Source organism: Parasteatoda tepidariorum, chromosome 3 (genome assembly GCF_043381705.1).
Source record: "Parasteatoda tepidariorum isolate YZ-2023 chromosome 3, CAS_Ptep_4.0, whole genome shotgun sequence".
NCBI lineage: Eukaryota > Metazoa > Arthropoda > Arachnida > Araneae > Theridiidae > Parasteatoda > Parasteatoda tepidariorum.
The window spans coordinates 92,099,435-92,113,331 of NC_092206.1; the positions used below are offsets into that span (position 1 = coordinate 92,099,435).

Genomic DNA, 13,897 nt, shown 5'->3' on the forward strand with positions numbered 1-13,897 from the left:
CACATAGATTAATGAAAAAAAGATTGATCTTATGAAAAAATGATTTCGTTTCCGAATTCATTATTAGAAGTGTATAAATAAGATAATGAATAATTTAAAAGCAAACGAAAGTTTATAATAAATGAGTAATCAATAAAGGAATAAGTGAATTAATTATTAATTGATTGAATGAATGAAGGAATAAATCAATGAATGAATGTTGGAAACGAATGAATGAATAGAGTGTGTAACTGACCCGTTCTGAAGTTGACGAGGATGTCGAGGAGGAAGACGGTATCCGAGAGGCAGTTGAAGGCTATCCACCGTGTGGAGAGGTCATCGTTGAAAAAGGAAATGGCCACAGGAAGAACTATCAGGTTGGCCACCAGGAAGAACAACATGCACAAGTCCCAGTATAACCTACACAAAATAAAAGGAAACAAAACCATTAATGAACAAAATCATGTTACACAGGGTGTTCCGCAAGGACCACCCTCAATGTGTACTTTTGAATACCTTATCTGAAAAAGAAGACAAAGAAATATAAACGTTCGGGATCTCAAATTATTATTTAACCCTTCCCTCCACACTTTTTAAAAGTGAAAAATAATTATTATTTTCAGATGGAAGATTAATCAAGAAAAATGCAGAAGGAAAAAAAATCTATTTTTTGTGAGGGTAAAAGCATTTTTTTCACTTTGCACGTTTACAAAACTGCGTGTACAGTATTATAAATCATTTCTCAAATCATCATCATTTGATCCAGGACATTTCGTCGACAGGGTCATTTCATCGACAAGTCATTTCGTCGACAAGTTCATTTCGTCGACAGGGTTGTTTCGTCGTCAGGGGTATCGTCGACAAGGACAATACGTCATCTGCGTATCGTCATAATTTAGTATACTTTTATGTATATAAATTTTTTAAACTTTGATCAAAGCAAACTTTGCTTCCTATGTTGCAATTGTCAAAAGAGAACTTTTTTTTAAATTTGAAATTGCTTACTTTTTTTGTTTTACTACGTTACGTTGCAAACACTGAGCCTTTATTCAATTGGTGTTTTAGTGGTATTTTATTGGTATTTCTCTCTAAGATTGTTTATGTTTAGTTTTTGAAGATTTTAAATTATACGATATGGATTAGCACCACAAAGCAATTATTATAATGACTGTAAATGATTTTTGAGTGGGAAGAAGGTATAAAAGTACAAGGGAAAAAAGACTGAATTTTTCCTTTTCGGTCATTTTACTTTGGAATGAAATATTGTTTCCAATATTACTTGATTTTGAAATAAATTTCGAACTTAAAATTTGTAATTTTGTTTTTATTTTTTTTAAATAAATTGATAATTAGTTGGGATAGTTTAACCAAGATCAATTGATGTACCATCATTTGCCTCTTTAATATCTAAATTGCAATAAAGCAATGCACAAGAATTGAATTCAGATCAGCATGACTAAGCATGATTCTTTGACCGTTGTCAAAAACCCATAGTTTCTCAAGTTAACAATCAAATGATATTTAGAATCAAATAAATTAAGATATTGTGAGAATTAAAATTAATTAAAATGTATAAGTGACAAATTGACAACTATTTGGGGGGGGGGAGAATTTTCATACTGATAGCAAAAATCGCATTTAATAACATATTTAAATAATAAGAAACATCATAAGAAAAAAATTTTAAGATCGTGATGTCATGAATATTTTATTTTATTTTATATCTACAGCATATTTACAGTTTAAATAAAACAAGAGATCACAAGGAAATTGAAATATTAAAAATAATGTAATAATACACTCTATAACAAAAAAATCGACGCACCAAGAAGGAGTTGTCAGACTGAAACGAAAATTGGTGGATAGGAAGGCAAGGTACAGAATAGTAAATGATTAAAATTTCAGAACAATTGAATAATGTATTGCAGAGTTACAGTAACAAGTTCAATAGGGTATTGATCAGCCTCTAGCCTGGATACAAGCTGCCACACGGCGTGGCATAGACCGATAAAGCTCCCGGATGGTCTCTTGCGGTATTTCCTGCCAAATTCGATCCAATTGTCGAACGAAGTCATCAACATTCCGTGCCAGATGCAATCGCTTTCCCATCATATCCAGACCGCTCGATGGGAGAGAGATCTGGTGATCTGGCAGGCCAAGGAAGAGTTTGACAAGCTTGCAGACAGTTCATAGCAACACGTGCTGTATGTGGTCTAGCATTGTCCTGCTGAAAAAATAGACCAGGGCACTGCAAAAGGAACGGTAGCAAAACAGGTCTTAGGATGTCGTCGACGTACCGCTGCGCAGTAAGTGTACCTCTAATGACGACCAAAGGGGTCCGGCTGTCAAAGGAAATGGCACCCCAGACCATAATGCCTTGTTGAGGGCCGGTGTGGCGCGCAATAGTGAAGGCAGGGTCCCCCTCTGCCCTGTGCGTCTCCAAACACGTCTTCGATGATCGTCAGGACACAGTTGGAAACGGGAGTCGTCGCTAAAGACTATACGTCCCCAGTCGGCATCATTCCAGCCTGATCGAGCGTCGATTTTGCGCGTCTTAGTGCGTTCTTAGTGATTCGATTTTTTTGTTATAGAGTGTATAATGAAATAATGCATCTGGGATAATGTAATTCATGCAATAATGACCCGTCGCTGATATCTTAAAATAAATAGTAAAATAATTATAATCGCCTACTGCTCTGCAAAAAATCAAAGATTTCGCAAATTTTTATTTTTACTTTTAAGTAAATTGAATCACTTGTTTGATGTTTACACCGATAAAATGATTCGTCCATATTTTCTTATACATTCCGTTTCCTTTCTTCAACCCTATTGATAAAACGACCTGTTGACGAAATGAGCTACCTAAGAAACGACATAGTTGACGAAATGACCGAATTTGCAAAATTACCCAGTAGACGAAATGAAATTTTGACAAAATGACCCTGTTGACAAAGTGACTTATTATGCTTCGTAATGCATTGTAGATAATCCTTGCTTATGTATGAGCGTTTCTTTCTTAGAATTTGAGTGTAAAAAGAATCTAAAATAGATACATAGTCCTGTCTCCTTTAAGCGCTCCCCAGCTAACTGTCAATTTGTTAAGGAAGAAAGAAACGAATTAAAAGTATAATTTTCAGTTCTAAAATTATTTCAGTATCCAATAATTTCGATTTGAATATTTCGTTGATTCATTAATTCAGGGTCCTCTTCCTGTACTAGCTATATCAAGAATAATTCAAATTACTGCAGTTGCCTTTGCCATGTTAATCTATAAAAACATACAATAAAAATTAAACCTAAACAATCAAACTCTGAAATAAATATATGTTTAAAATGCAACTTCAGCACCAAATCAACAAGGGCTTCGATTCTACACCGTGAAGTACAGCAAAAGGAGTAGGCAATTTAAAATTTATAAAAAAAAAATGCTTCTTCTCTTGCAATTGCAACATAGGAAATTTTGCTTATACTATTTGGTCACGGAAATATCTGACGATTGAATTCCCTGGTCTAGAGTGGCTATGCATAAACTGAAAATAAATTAAATGAAATATGGTTTTAATTAAAATAAGAACGGAAAAGGACTAAAATAAGCTTTAAAAATGGTCGTCAGAGAAGCATACTTTTTCATTGTTGAATTTGCTTATTTTTATTCGATGCAAAATACTAATGCCTTTTTTTTTATAAATGAATATCCTTTTCGTAATTCATTCATTATAGTGTTGTTAGAAAAAACATCGTTTCCTATTTTCGTTCTTCACAAACATTTTAATTTAATAATTTTATGAAAATAACGAAATTATTAAATGCATTATAGTTCATTAGGTGATAAAAAAATAATTAAAAACTTTCGAAAATCATAACTAGCTAAATAAAAAGTCCTAACCCACGGAACCTTCACGAAACCCTAGGGTTCCGAGGAACGCAATTCGGGGACCGCTGCTTTAAAGAAGTAATCGTTCAAAAAATACAAGCGTTGTTGTTTCTTATACCACTTGCCAATATCTGCAAGCCTGCTTGGTGAGACCAAGCGAATTTAAGGCAAAAAGGTGCGTTTTTTGTCTCTCAGTGGCGCTATCTATGACCAAGAATACGACTTCAGACACACGCACGTAGCAGCCGGTTTATATCCATTCATACATCCATTTATTCATCCACACATCGTAGTTTTGATCTGAACCGGAGAATGATAAATTTCCAATTCAGTACCCCCAGAGGTATTGATTTGACATGGAGAACTTTGCTATCCGACAGATTTAGCGTGCACTAGTCACCATTTACTACACAGGGAGCCTTCGGCAGGGGAGAATCAAACTCACGACCTCTTGGACATGGGCCCAACGCCTTACCAATTAAGCCATTCCGGTCCATAAATGCAAATAAATGGCTTAAGTTAAGTTGAATAGTATTTGGTTTATTAGTTACAATATTTTTCAATTTTATGCGACATCCTAATTATTTTGTTGCTCTTAAATCTCACCTTTATTGTATCTGTCTTTATAGTAATTCTTCATATTTTCATTACATTTTTTTGCATATTTACAATATTAATTTGCCAAATACGTATAACTTTTAAATTGTTCCCTGATGAATATTATAAAGAATAAACATTAAGGTTAAAGATAATGGAATGTTGTGTAGGTAAACGAGAATTTCTTTTTCTTTTTTTACTCTCTAAATAAGTAATTGTTCAATGAATTATAATAAATGACTTAAGCTATAAGCCGAACATCATTTGGTATTATTAACTAAAATAATCATCAAATAATTATTGTCAAGTCTATTTCCTGTACCAAATATTATAGAATCGTGCATTTTCTCTTTTATAAGTAAGTTTGAAAATCTTCAGCTCTCAATCCATACAAAAATCGTCAATTCTGATTTAATTCGCAAACGCTCGCCATTTATTTCGAAACATCGCATCAGCAAGCTCTTGCATAGACTTCTCTTTTTAAATTGAACTCGTTGCCAGGTCTACGGTGTCTTCGTTTTATTTCCATAACGTCATGGGAATCGTTTTGTTTTCGAAACGATCTGCCATTCCGAGTACAATATCTCACATTTATTGGCACAAATTGAACCCGAGTAAGTAACTCCCGATCGCGATACGGGGAGTTATTCTACCCACGAGAACTCTTTCATCATTTTAAGAAGAAACGGGCTTCTTATTGATTGGCTGCCGTTGAGTGAGCTCTCACCCGCACTAAATTGTTCTCTGAGAAAGATGAAGAATAATTTTTATACCGTTCGTAATTATATATGTTATTCGTTGTATGCGCCTGTTACTGGTTAGATTTGGGAATTTGGTTCTATATTGAGATATAAATATGTTGGAAGGTATGTCTTGGATAAAATCGGTAGTTGTGTGTTATTGTGTATGCGATAACTAATTAATCCTTCATTTAAACAAGGGTCTACTATTAAACACAAGGCCGGGATAGCCTGGTTGGTAGGGCACTGGGCTCATGTTCAAGTGGTCTTGGGTTTGATCCCTGCCGGCCAAAGACTCCCCGTGTAGTAAATGGCGACTGATGCACGTTAAATCTGTCGAGTCTCAATGTCCACCTTGTTCCCATTACAAATCAGTACCTCTGGGGTACTGAATTGGAGATTGATTGTTCTCTGATTCAGGTTAAAATTACGATCTGTGGAGGAATGAATGGATGTATAAATAGGTCCACCCTATAAACGAGTTTGACGCATGGGTGCGGCAGAAGTCGAATTCTTGGCCATAGATGGCGCCACTAGAAAACAAGAACAATCGCAATCCCTCTGCCTTAATGGCATACGTCAGCAACAAGAACAAACAAAAGTCAAACAATGCTTTCTTTCCCATTCGTTCCATATAGAACTGAAACTTATTTGCCCTACCACTTGTGCTTTTGCGATGCAAAATAAAAAAATAAGCAATGAGCTTCTAAACCGACTTCCAGAAGAAAAAAAATAAGCTGTGAGAAATACTTTCTCAATGGATGGTTGACTGAATGTAAACAATAACCAACTCCTAAAACCGGAAGAAGTTTAGAAAACTTCCAGTATATCCTTCCGCTGATGTTATGCTTACAAGGTGATGAGTGAACAGGCCTAATATTCAAGTAAATTCTTATATTGTTATTTGTGTTTAAATTTACGCGTAATATTACCATTCATAAGAGTTTTTTTAATAATTTACAAATTCTAACAGGTCGTAAGCCTAAAACAAATTTAACAATATTAACATCACATCATAAATAAAGTGTAAGGTTAGTCATGCTTTATGCTTGTTACGCTGCTAATAAATGCAGACAGATACTGAGAAAACTCAGATGGGAATTCCAAAGCAGGTGAAGAGCAATGTAGACTGTTATTCGTTGCAAGTAGTGTGCAAATAGCTCGTTGTATTGTTACCCACTCGTCGCGCACATCAAACTATTCAAGATTACGATTCAAAAGAGCACCATTAATACTCGTAAGATAGTTAGAACTTGATATTTAGTGATGACCATCCATTCCCAAAGTCGGCGAAGAGGTCGTCGTTTTATTTTAGAACCGTTGTTGAACAGCCGATCCAATTTTACGGGTTTACGACTACTAATGTTCAACTCCGTATCCTTGCAATTTTGAACTCAATTCAGAAGACAGGGGAACTCCTGGATCGAGTATTGGGAGAAATTTGCCTTCGTGGAGAATTTTTTTATGGAGCTAATCCACATTTGTGTTACATGGAGAGGAAGACCAGGAAAACCTCCCACGGTTAGCCTGACGGCAAGGAGACTCTAACCCATGATCCGTCTACCACTGAGGATACTTCACGTCAGTGCTGTGGTCGGTGCGAGCCTGAAGCGGAATTCGTATCAACTGGGATTCGAACCCGGTTCGCCTCATTGGAAGGCGAACGCTTTATCCCCTGACCCTATCCCAGTTGGGATATTGCGGAAAATTGGTTTGGCATGTGCATACAAAAACAGAGTGTCGGCGCCTACAAAAAGGCACCGACTAATCCAAAAATTACATCTGGTCAAATGTATCCTGACACCCGCCAAAATCAAAATGGCATTATGGTGTTTTTCATGGTCCTTAAGTTCCTGTTGTTGGAAACATAACCTCAGATGTATGAGGCATTTTCCCTACTCTGTGGCAATATTTCGGTCAAAGCCCATTTCTTTTTCAGCAAGGTGATTGCTTTCTTCTCACATCGGGACTTGCGCTCCCACATTTTGACGAAATAGGTTTTCAAAAACTGGACTGGCATTTTTAGGATGAATTAGGACGAAGATTACGTAGCCGGCCAAATAAACTATCATCAGAGCCAGGCTCTTACTTCAGCTGGGATGGACACCTGGAGTCAATTCTTAAGGCCACTTTGTGGCAGGATCTCCCCAGGTGTGTGTTGGCTCTCATCGGTGCCAAAAGAGGACTAGTATCTTACTAATATATGTCTCAGGACTCATCGAGTCAATACCGCTGGTTGTAAGGACCATTGATTAGATAGTGCATGTAGAAATACAGACTTATGTGTATGTAGAAATGCAATGTATGTAAACTATATAGACTTATGCTAGATAGTGTATGTAGAAGTACAGAATTTTGTATTACTAATAAAATAATTGCCTTACTAATAGAATAATTGTATTACTAATGAAATAATTGTATTAGTAATAAAATAATTGTATTACTAATAAAATAATTGTATTACTAATAAAATAATTGCATTACTAGCAAAATTGTATCACTAATAAAATTATTAATAAAAGCCAAGGCTAAAGGCAGCTTGGAATATGATTCTGAGGAAGGCAAAGTGTCATTCTGGGATATCGTAACATTAGGAGGAAGAAAGGAATAAAAAAATTTATCTTACTTTTGAAAACTGTAATCATATCTGCAAAATATTTATAGAACGCCATCAAACAGATTTTTGTTCTATAGGAAGCTGAGTATCAAAAATGTGTAAATTGTGTTTAAAACCGTTTTAAAGTATTTGAAGAACGTCAAGCAGAGGTTTTGTTAATGATGCACCATTTTTATTAAAGAGTAAAATTTCTATCTGCGATACAAAGAATTTTTATACTGAATGTCAGACATTCGTAAATTCTGTTTTTAACTACTATACAAAAAGTTTCCAAATTGAACACAGGCATTTTTGTGAACTGTAATATCGAATGTTATTCACCTTTAAAGGCCGCTTATAGCGATGAAAATATTTATAGAACTGTTATATAATTAGATGTTAATTCATTATATTAACTTGTAAATCTCGTCGATCGATTGGCATTCAACATTCTTATTCAAGGAAAATAAAATCAATATAAATTTTTAAACCATTAAAATATTCAATGAAAAATAGTTGCTACTTATAACTTATAGCTTTATTTGAACTACATCCAAGCTAATTCAAAATGAGAATGTCTTAAAAATCAAGGCTGCCAAAAATTCATAAATTGAAAACATTGAATATAATAAACAATCCTATGAGCAACGGTGAGTGCAATAGTCAAAATTTTAATTAAGTGCGAGTTTTTTTCCATGGGTTAGGCAGGGTTGGTATTTTGACATTTTTGAATTTGTTTAAATTTTCAGGATATGTTCTTTATGTAAAACAATTTATCTCCTGTTCTTTTTCTTTTTCTTGCTGACGCAAAAATATCCACAGGGATTCGATGAAGCATGAGTTAGAATCCCCTTGTCGTCGGGCTAATCATGGGAGGTTTTCGTGATATTTTTCTCTTTGTAACGCAATTGCTGATTCGTTTTATCAAATAGCCCTTCACGAAATCTAGCAATGCTTAAATCAGGAAATCCCTTGTTTTCTGAGTTGGGTTGCAAGGCAAGTTACAAGGCTGGGTTGGTTTAGTCATCAGTACAACTTTACTTGAGCATCCTGGGGGACTCCGTTGGTCTTCTGTTCTATCACCTCAACACTAAAATTTTAATTCATTTTGATGTTTTTACTCACTTGTATATTCGCTTTTAGCGTTTTTATCAACAAAAATAGACGGGAAAGGAAAAAAAAAGTTTTTTTTACTTATTTATTTATTTTTTTTATTGTATTCATATCTTTAATTGTCTTGTTTTATTTTAGATGTTTATNGAATCTTTGAACTACAATTCATTTTAAGAATACTTGAGTGAAGTGTACTCGTGAATACTGAAGTACTCAATGAAACATTTTCTCAAACACTTAAAGAAGAGACAAGCAAGAAAATATGTTTTTGAAAGAATTCTAACGTGGAAAAATAATTCAAATAAAACTAAGATTGAATTTCTAAAAGTGTTTTTTAAAGAGTTTATACTTATCAAAATGATAAAATAGAGACACTTGCAGGATTATGTTTTTTAAGTACATTTCTATTGCATCGAACCAAAAAAATTGCTGTTATTGTTGTTACTAAATTGTTATCACTAATATTTAATACTAAGTAAAGTAAAGCTCATTGGTGGGCCATGAGGCCATAAAGATTAAGGCTCTGCAGTTTTGCGACCAATTACATAATGGTGGCAATATGGTCAGTATTATGCATCGACCACTTTTACTTTCCAGACAGTCTAGCTCCCATCAATCTCCAGTTGGATACGCTTCAAGTCGTAACCAAGGATCTAACCCCGATTTTTCACTATACTAGCTTAGTGCCTCAACAACTGAACCAAAAAATTAATGTTTACAAATCTATCATTATTTCATCTAAATTGTTTGATTTTTAAGTTTTATTATATGCAAAGTGTTTTATTATTGATTCATTAAAACACGCATTTACTCAGAATTAAAATAAAATTAACTAATAAATATTGTTTGTATAAATTGATATTTGAATCCGATTTATTTATTGAGAATTTAGTCACGTGATTTATTTTTCTAATAAGAATAGTTAGTGTGAGTCATGCGATATTGGTACACTTTTGAGACTGAAAGGAAGCTAAATAGATGTTTATATGCACACATTTTTCTCTTTTCTGAAAGATTTCTTTTTTAAAGAAAAATAGATTCTTCAGAAATAAGAGACTGCGCTTAGAATTAAAAAAAAGCAGAAAAAAAATTCTGAGTCAGAATGTTTAAAAAAATATTGCAAAATTTTTTATTAATTAATTTAATAGTAATCGAAAAAATTTTGTATTGTAAGGCATGCATTTTTACATAATTTTAAAGTATTTAATTTTGCAGGGCAAAATACAAAATGTGAGCGAAATCAGTTAAATATTTCCTGAGAAATCGAATTTTAAATATCCGACATTTTAAAATTTTAGTTCTCAGGAACTATTCAACCGATTTCGCTCACATTTTGTACTTTGCCATTTAAAATGACGCAAAAAATTTTATACCTTACAAATCAAAATGTTTCCGACTGTTATCAGGTAAAATAATAAAAAATAATAAATATTTATCAAAATTTACTTTTCGCATGGAATTATCTCAGGATAAACGAATTTTATAATTGCGTGCAAAAATGTTTCAATTCGCATAACAATTTCTAGACACATAGAGAAATGTGCAAAAAGTAATATTAACATTAAGGGGTTCAAACTTCGGTTCAAACTTGATCAAACTGTTAGAACCTTATTTCCCACATTATGGTTACTCCCTTTATTTTGGGAGTCAGAAATCCTAATACGTCGAACTGATTTCATGACTTAAAATGTTGTCTGCACTTATTAATTAGCATAATTGAGGTCAACCCTTTTGAGCCATCAAAAGGGTAGTCCTTTAAGTCCTAGAACGTCATTAGATCAAAAGTTATTCAGGATGGGTCTTTTTTTCATGACGCACCGTGCATTAATGCATGCTTCTACAAAACTATTTAAATATAACTAAGCAAATAACGAGGTATCAAAGATAAAAAGAAGAAGAAAAATCAATCCTTTCTAATATTAGCAACTACCTGTTTCCACAGTGACTTACACTATTTTTATCACCTTAATCACTCCTTTTTTTTCATCCCCCCCTTTTTCCTCAATCACTGCTGAATCTAATTCTCCTCCCACATAGAAAGGACTAAAGTGCTCCCTCGAATGTTAATTCACTCAATGTTATTAATAAATGTGGTTTAATTATATGAGTGAATGATGTGAGAAGCTTTTAATCGCTGTGGATTCTCGAATGTTTTCCAAAAGAATAAGAATGTTTTCTATTTTAGTCCACGCCTAACAGGTAGAGGACGCTCCTGGAGGCCACTCACCCCCCTTCTGGAAGATCGATATTTACCTTTTTTCTTCGATAACTTTCTATTCCCTTTCTTTAAAAAAAATATCGATATGCATTTTATCTCTGAGCAGTCAAAAGATTTGCGCACCATTTGTTTTTTAAAATAGAAAAATTCTATTTAAAATAGGGCAATTGAGTTCCCTTTATAGTGTATGGGTATTTTCAGATATATTTGTGTTCCGGGGAACAACAGTTTTAACTTATTTTTGTATGTACTAGAGAAGGGTTCTCAATTTCTTTCGGCAATAGAGATCTTCGTTCGACGGAATTAATTATTAATAGAGTATAATACGACAATTGTGAGCGTATTAACCAATAAAAGACAACCTTAATTGTTAAAATGTTTATTCAAAAGGAACTAAAATGTTTCTCATCGTTTAATCATTAATAATTTTAAATTATATTTTATACCTGGCAAATGAATTTTCTCTCTTGGAGCTGAATCTCAATTTGTTTTTTGGTACATGCACATAAGCTGAAAATGATTCAACTAAACCAAATAATTGTTGTAGTTGAAATTAAAGCAAACACGAACTACCATAAACGTTACTTGATTAAAAACTTCAATCGCTACAAAAATATACAAATTGGAAGAAGCAATCGACGTGTTTCAAGATCTTAAAAATAGTTACCCATTTTCAAGAATGAGAAGAAACATAAATGATTTGAAATATAAAACGTAAGCCAATGAAAAAATGGAAAAAATAAAGCTGAGAAACAAAACTTGATAATACGACAGTAATTGAGATAGAAAAAAAAATGAAAGACGGAACAAGAAAAACCACAGTCGTCGAGAAAGAAAAATCAGAGTAAAATGCATTTCCACGCTTTATGGAAAGGTGATGAGGAACTAATGCCATTAACAAGGGAATCAGCATTCAAATGAATCAAACAAGATTCCAGGTCATCAAGATAAGCTCATGTGGCTAGAGTGGAAATAATTTTTGTACAGTCGAAATTGATCTAATAAATAAATATAGATAGAAGAAAACAAGACAACTGAAATATTAAATAAATAATGGCTTACTGATTAGATCAAAATATAAATACAGGTTTCAAAATTTATTAATGGCTAAAAAATTCCTAACTCTCGAAACCTCGTTAGCCCTTTAACTGAAATATAGGGCTCCTCCGCGGAGCATCATTTGCGAACCGCAACTACAGAACTTCACACCCTCTCATTCTGCTCACCAACTTCTGCTTCACCATCATTTTTTTCTGTAGATTGTTTCAAATAAAATTGTTCAATAAAATTTTTTTAAATTAGGAGACTCCCTCCCCCCTTATAAACTTTTTTGTCTATGTACAGTGCTTAAAAAAATTTAAATAAAAAAAGCGGATTACCAGCAATAATTTTTGATTTAAAGATCAAAAGTTTTGTAACAAAAAATAATGTAAAGTTAAAATTCATCAAAACATCTGATTCATTGAGGTAACTTTTGACAATCATGTGTAACTTGCGATAAGTGGCATGATTTTTAGTGCTAAATTCGTTAATTTTTCAAAGCAAAGTTTTTAAATTAATTAATCCTTCTTTAGATGTGTTTAATGCCTATAACTGTAATTTGTTTACTACAATAAAGTAATTGGAAGAGTCTTGATTGATTTACAATTTAAAAAATTTAATTATTTTGAAGTTTTCAATTGTGTTGGTAAAAGCTTGTCATTTTTATGCATATAGTGTAGGGTAAACTAATCCCAATTCATTGGTTTTTATACTTTTTGCTTTCGCCGTTAGAAAGACGGGTTATCATCTTGTGACGAAGATGAAGTTATAATAAGTAAACTAACTATCACAGCATATGAAACCTCACCTTTAAATTTAAAATTTAAAAAATTTAAAGCATGAGGCTCGCTTGATAATTCAAGAACTACAGGTCAAAACAAAACTGTTCAACAGATTAAAACAAACAAATCTGCTGACTACAAACAACTTTGATCAACAGATCTAAACTTGTGATTACAGTTTTATTTAATATATACTTATCGATGGGTACAAGTGTTTATCTCTCTGCCTAAATAAAGCGGAATATTTTTAGGTAGGTATGTTTTTATACATATTCATAATTCTAAACTGATTTAAACTAGCTTTGGCGTACAGAGAGCGAAAAAGATACCGGACAGAAGAAAATTATTTATTTGTATTAGACGTTGTAAAACTCGATTTCTTTGCTAAAAATAATAGTTAAATATAGAGCCATGGTGGCTTAGGGGATAGAGCGTCCGCCTTCCAATGAGATGAACCGGGTTCGAAACCCAGTGATGGCTGATCGATGCGAATTACGTATCCGACTTGCATTGACCACACAGTGCTGACATTAGATATCATCAGTGGTAGACGGATCATGGGAAAAGTTCCCTTTCCGCCAGTCTCACCGTGGGATTTTTTCGTGGTTTTTCTCTCCATATGACGCAAAATGCAGGTTAGTTAAATCAAAGAACCCTCCACGAAGGGAAATTTCCCCCAATATTTGATTCAGGAGTTATCTTGTCTTCTGGATTGGGTTCAAAATTACAATGCAACGGAGTTTAACATTAGTAGTCACAAACCCAAAAAATTGGATCGGCTGTTCAGCAACGGTTATAAAATAAAATAAAATAGTTAAAAATAGGGATATAAACTATATGTAGCCATTACACTGAACACAAACTTGGTAAAAATTTAATTTGAATTTGCATGAATACGTAAATTTTTTAGTAGATTGCTCAACCAGCTAAGCCTAGATGAATAAAAAATAATTATGT

General features: G+C 33.4%; 1 protein-coding gene across 2 annotated transcripts in view; it reads right to left on the minus strand.

The window, feature by feature from the left end:
* The window catches only part of LOC107441634 (potassium/sodium hyperpolarization-activated cyclic nucleotide-gated channel 2-like), a 107,333-nt gene that overhangs the window by 44,036 nt on the left and 49,400 nt on the right, over positions 1-13,897 (minus strand). For both annotated transcript variants that reach the window (XM_016054976.3, XM_071179010.1), the window contains exon 5: positions 236-399. In XM_016054976.3, coding sequence (XP_015910462.2) covers positions 236-399 — 164 coding nt within the window. The remainder of the gene's footprint in view (positions 1-235; positions 400-13,897) is intronic.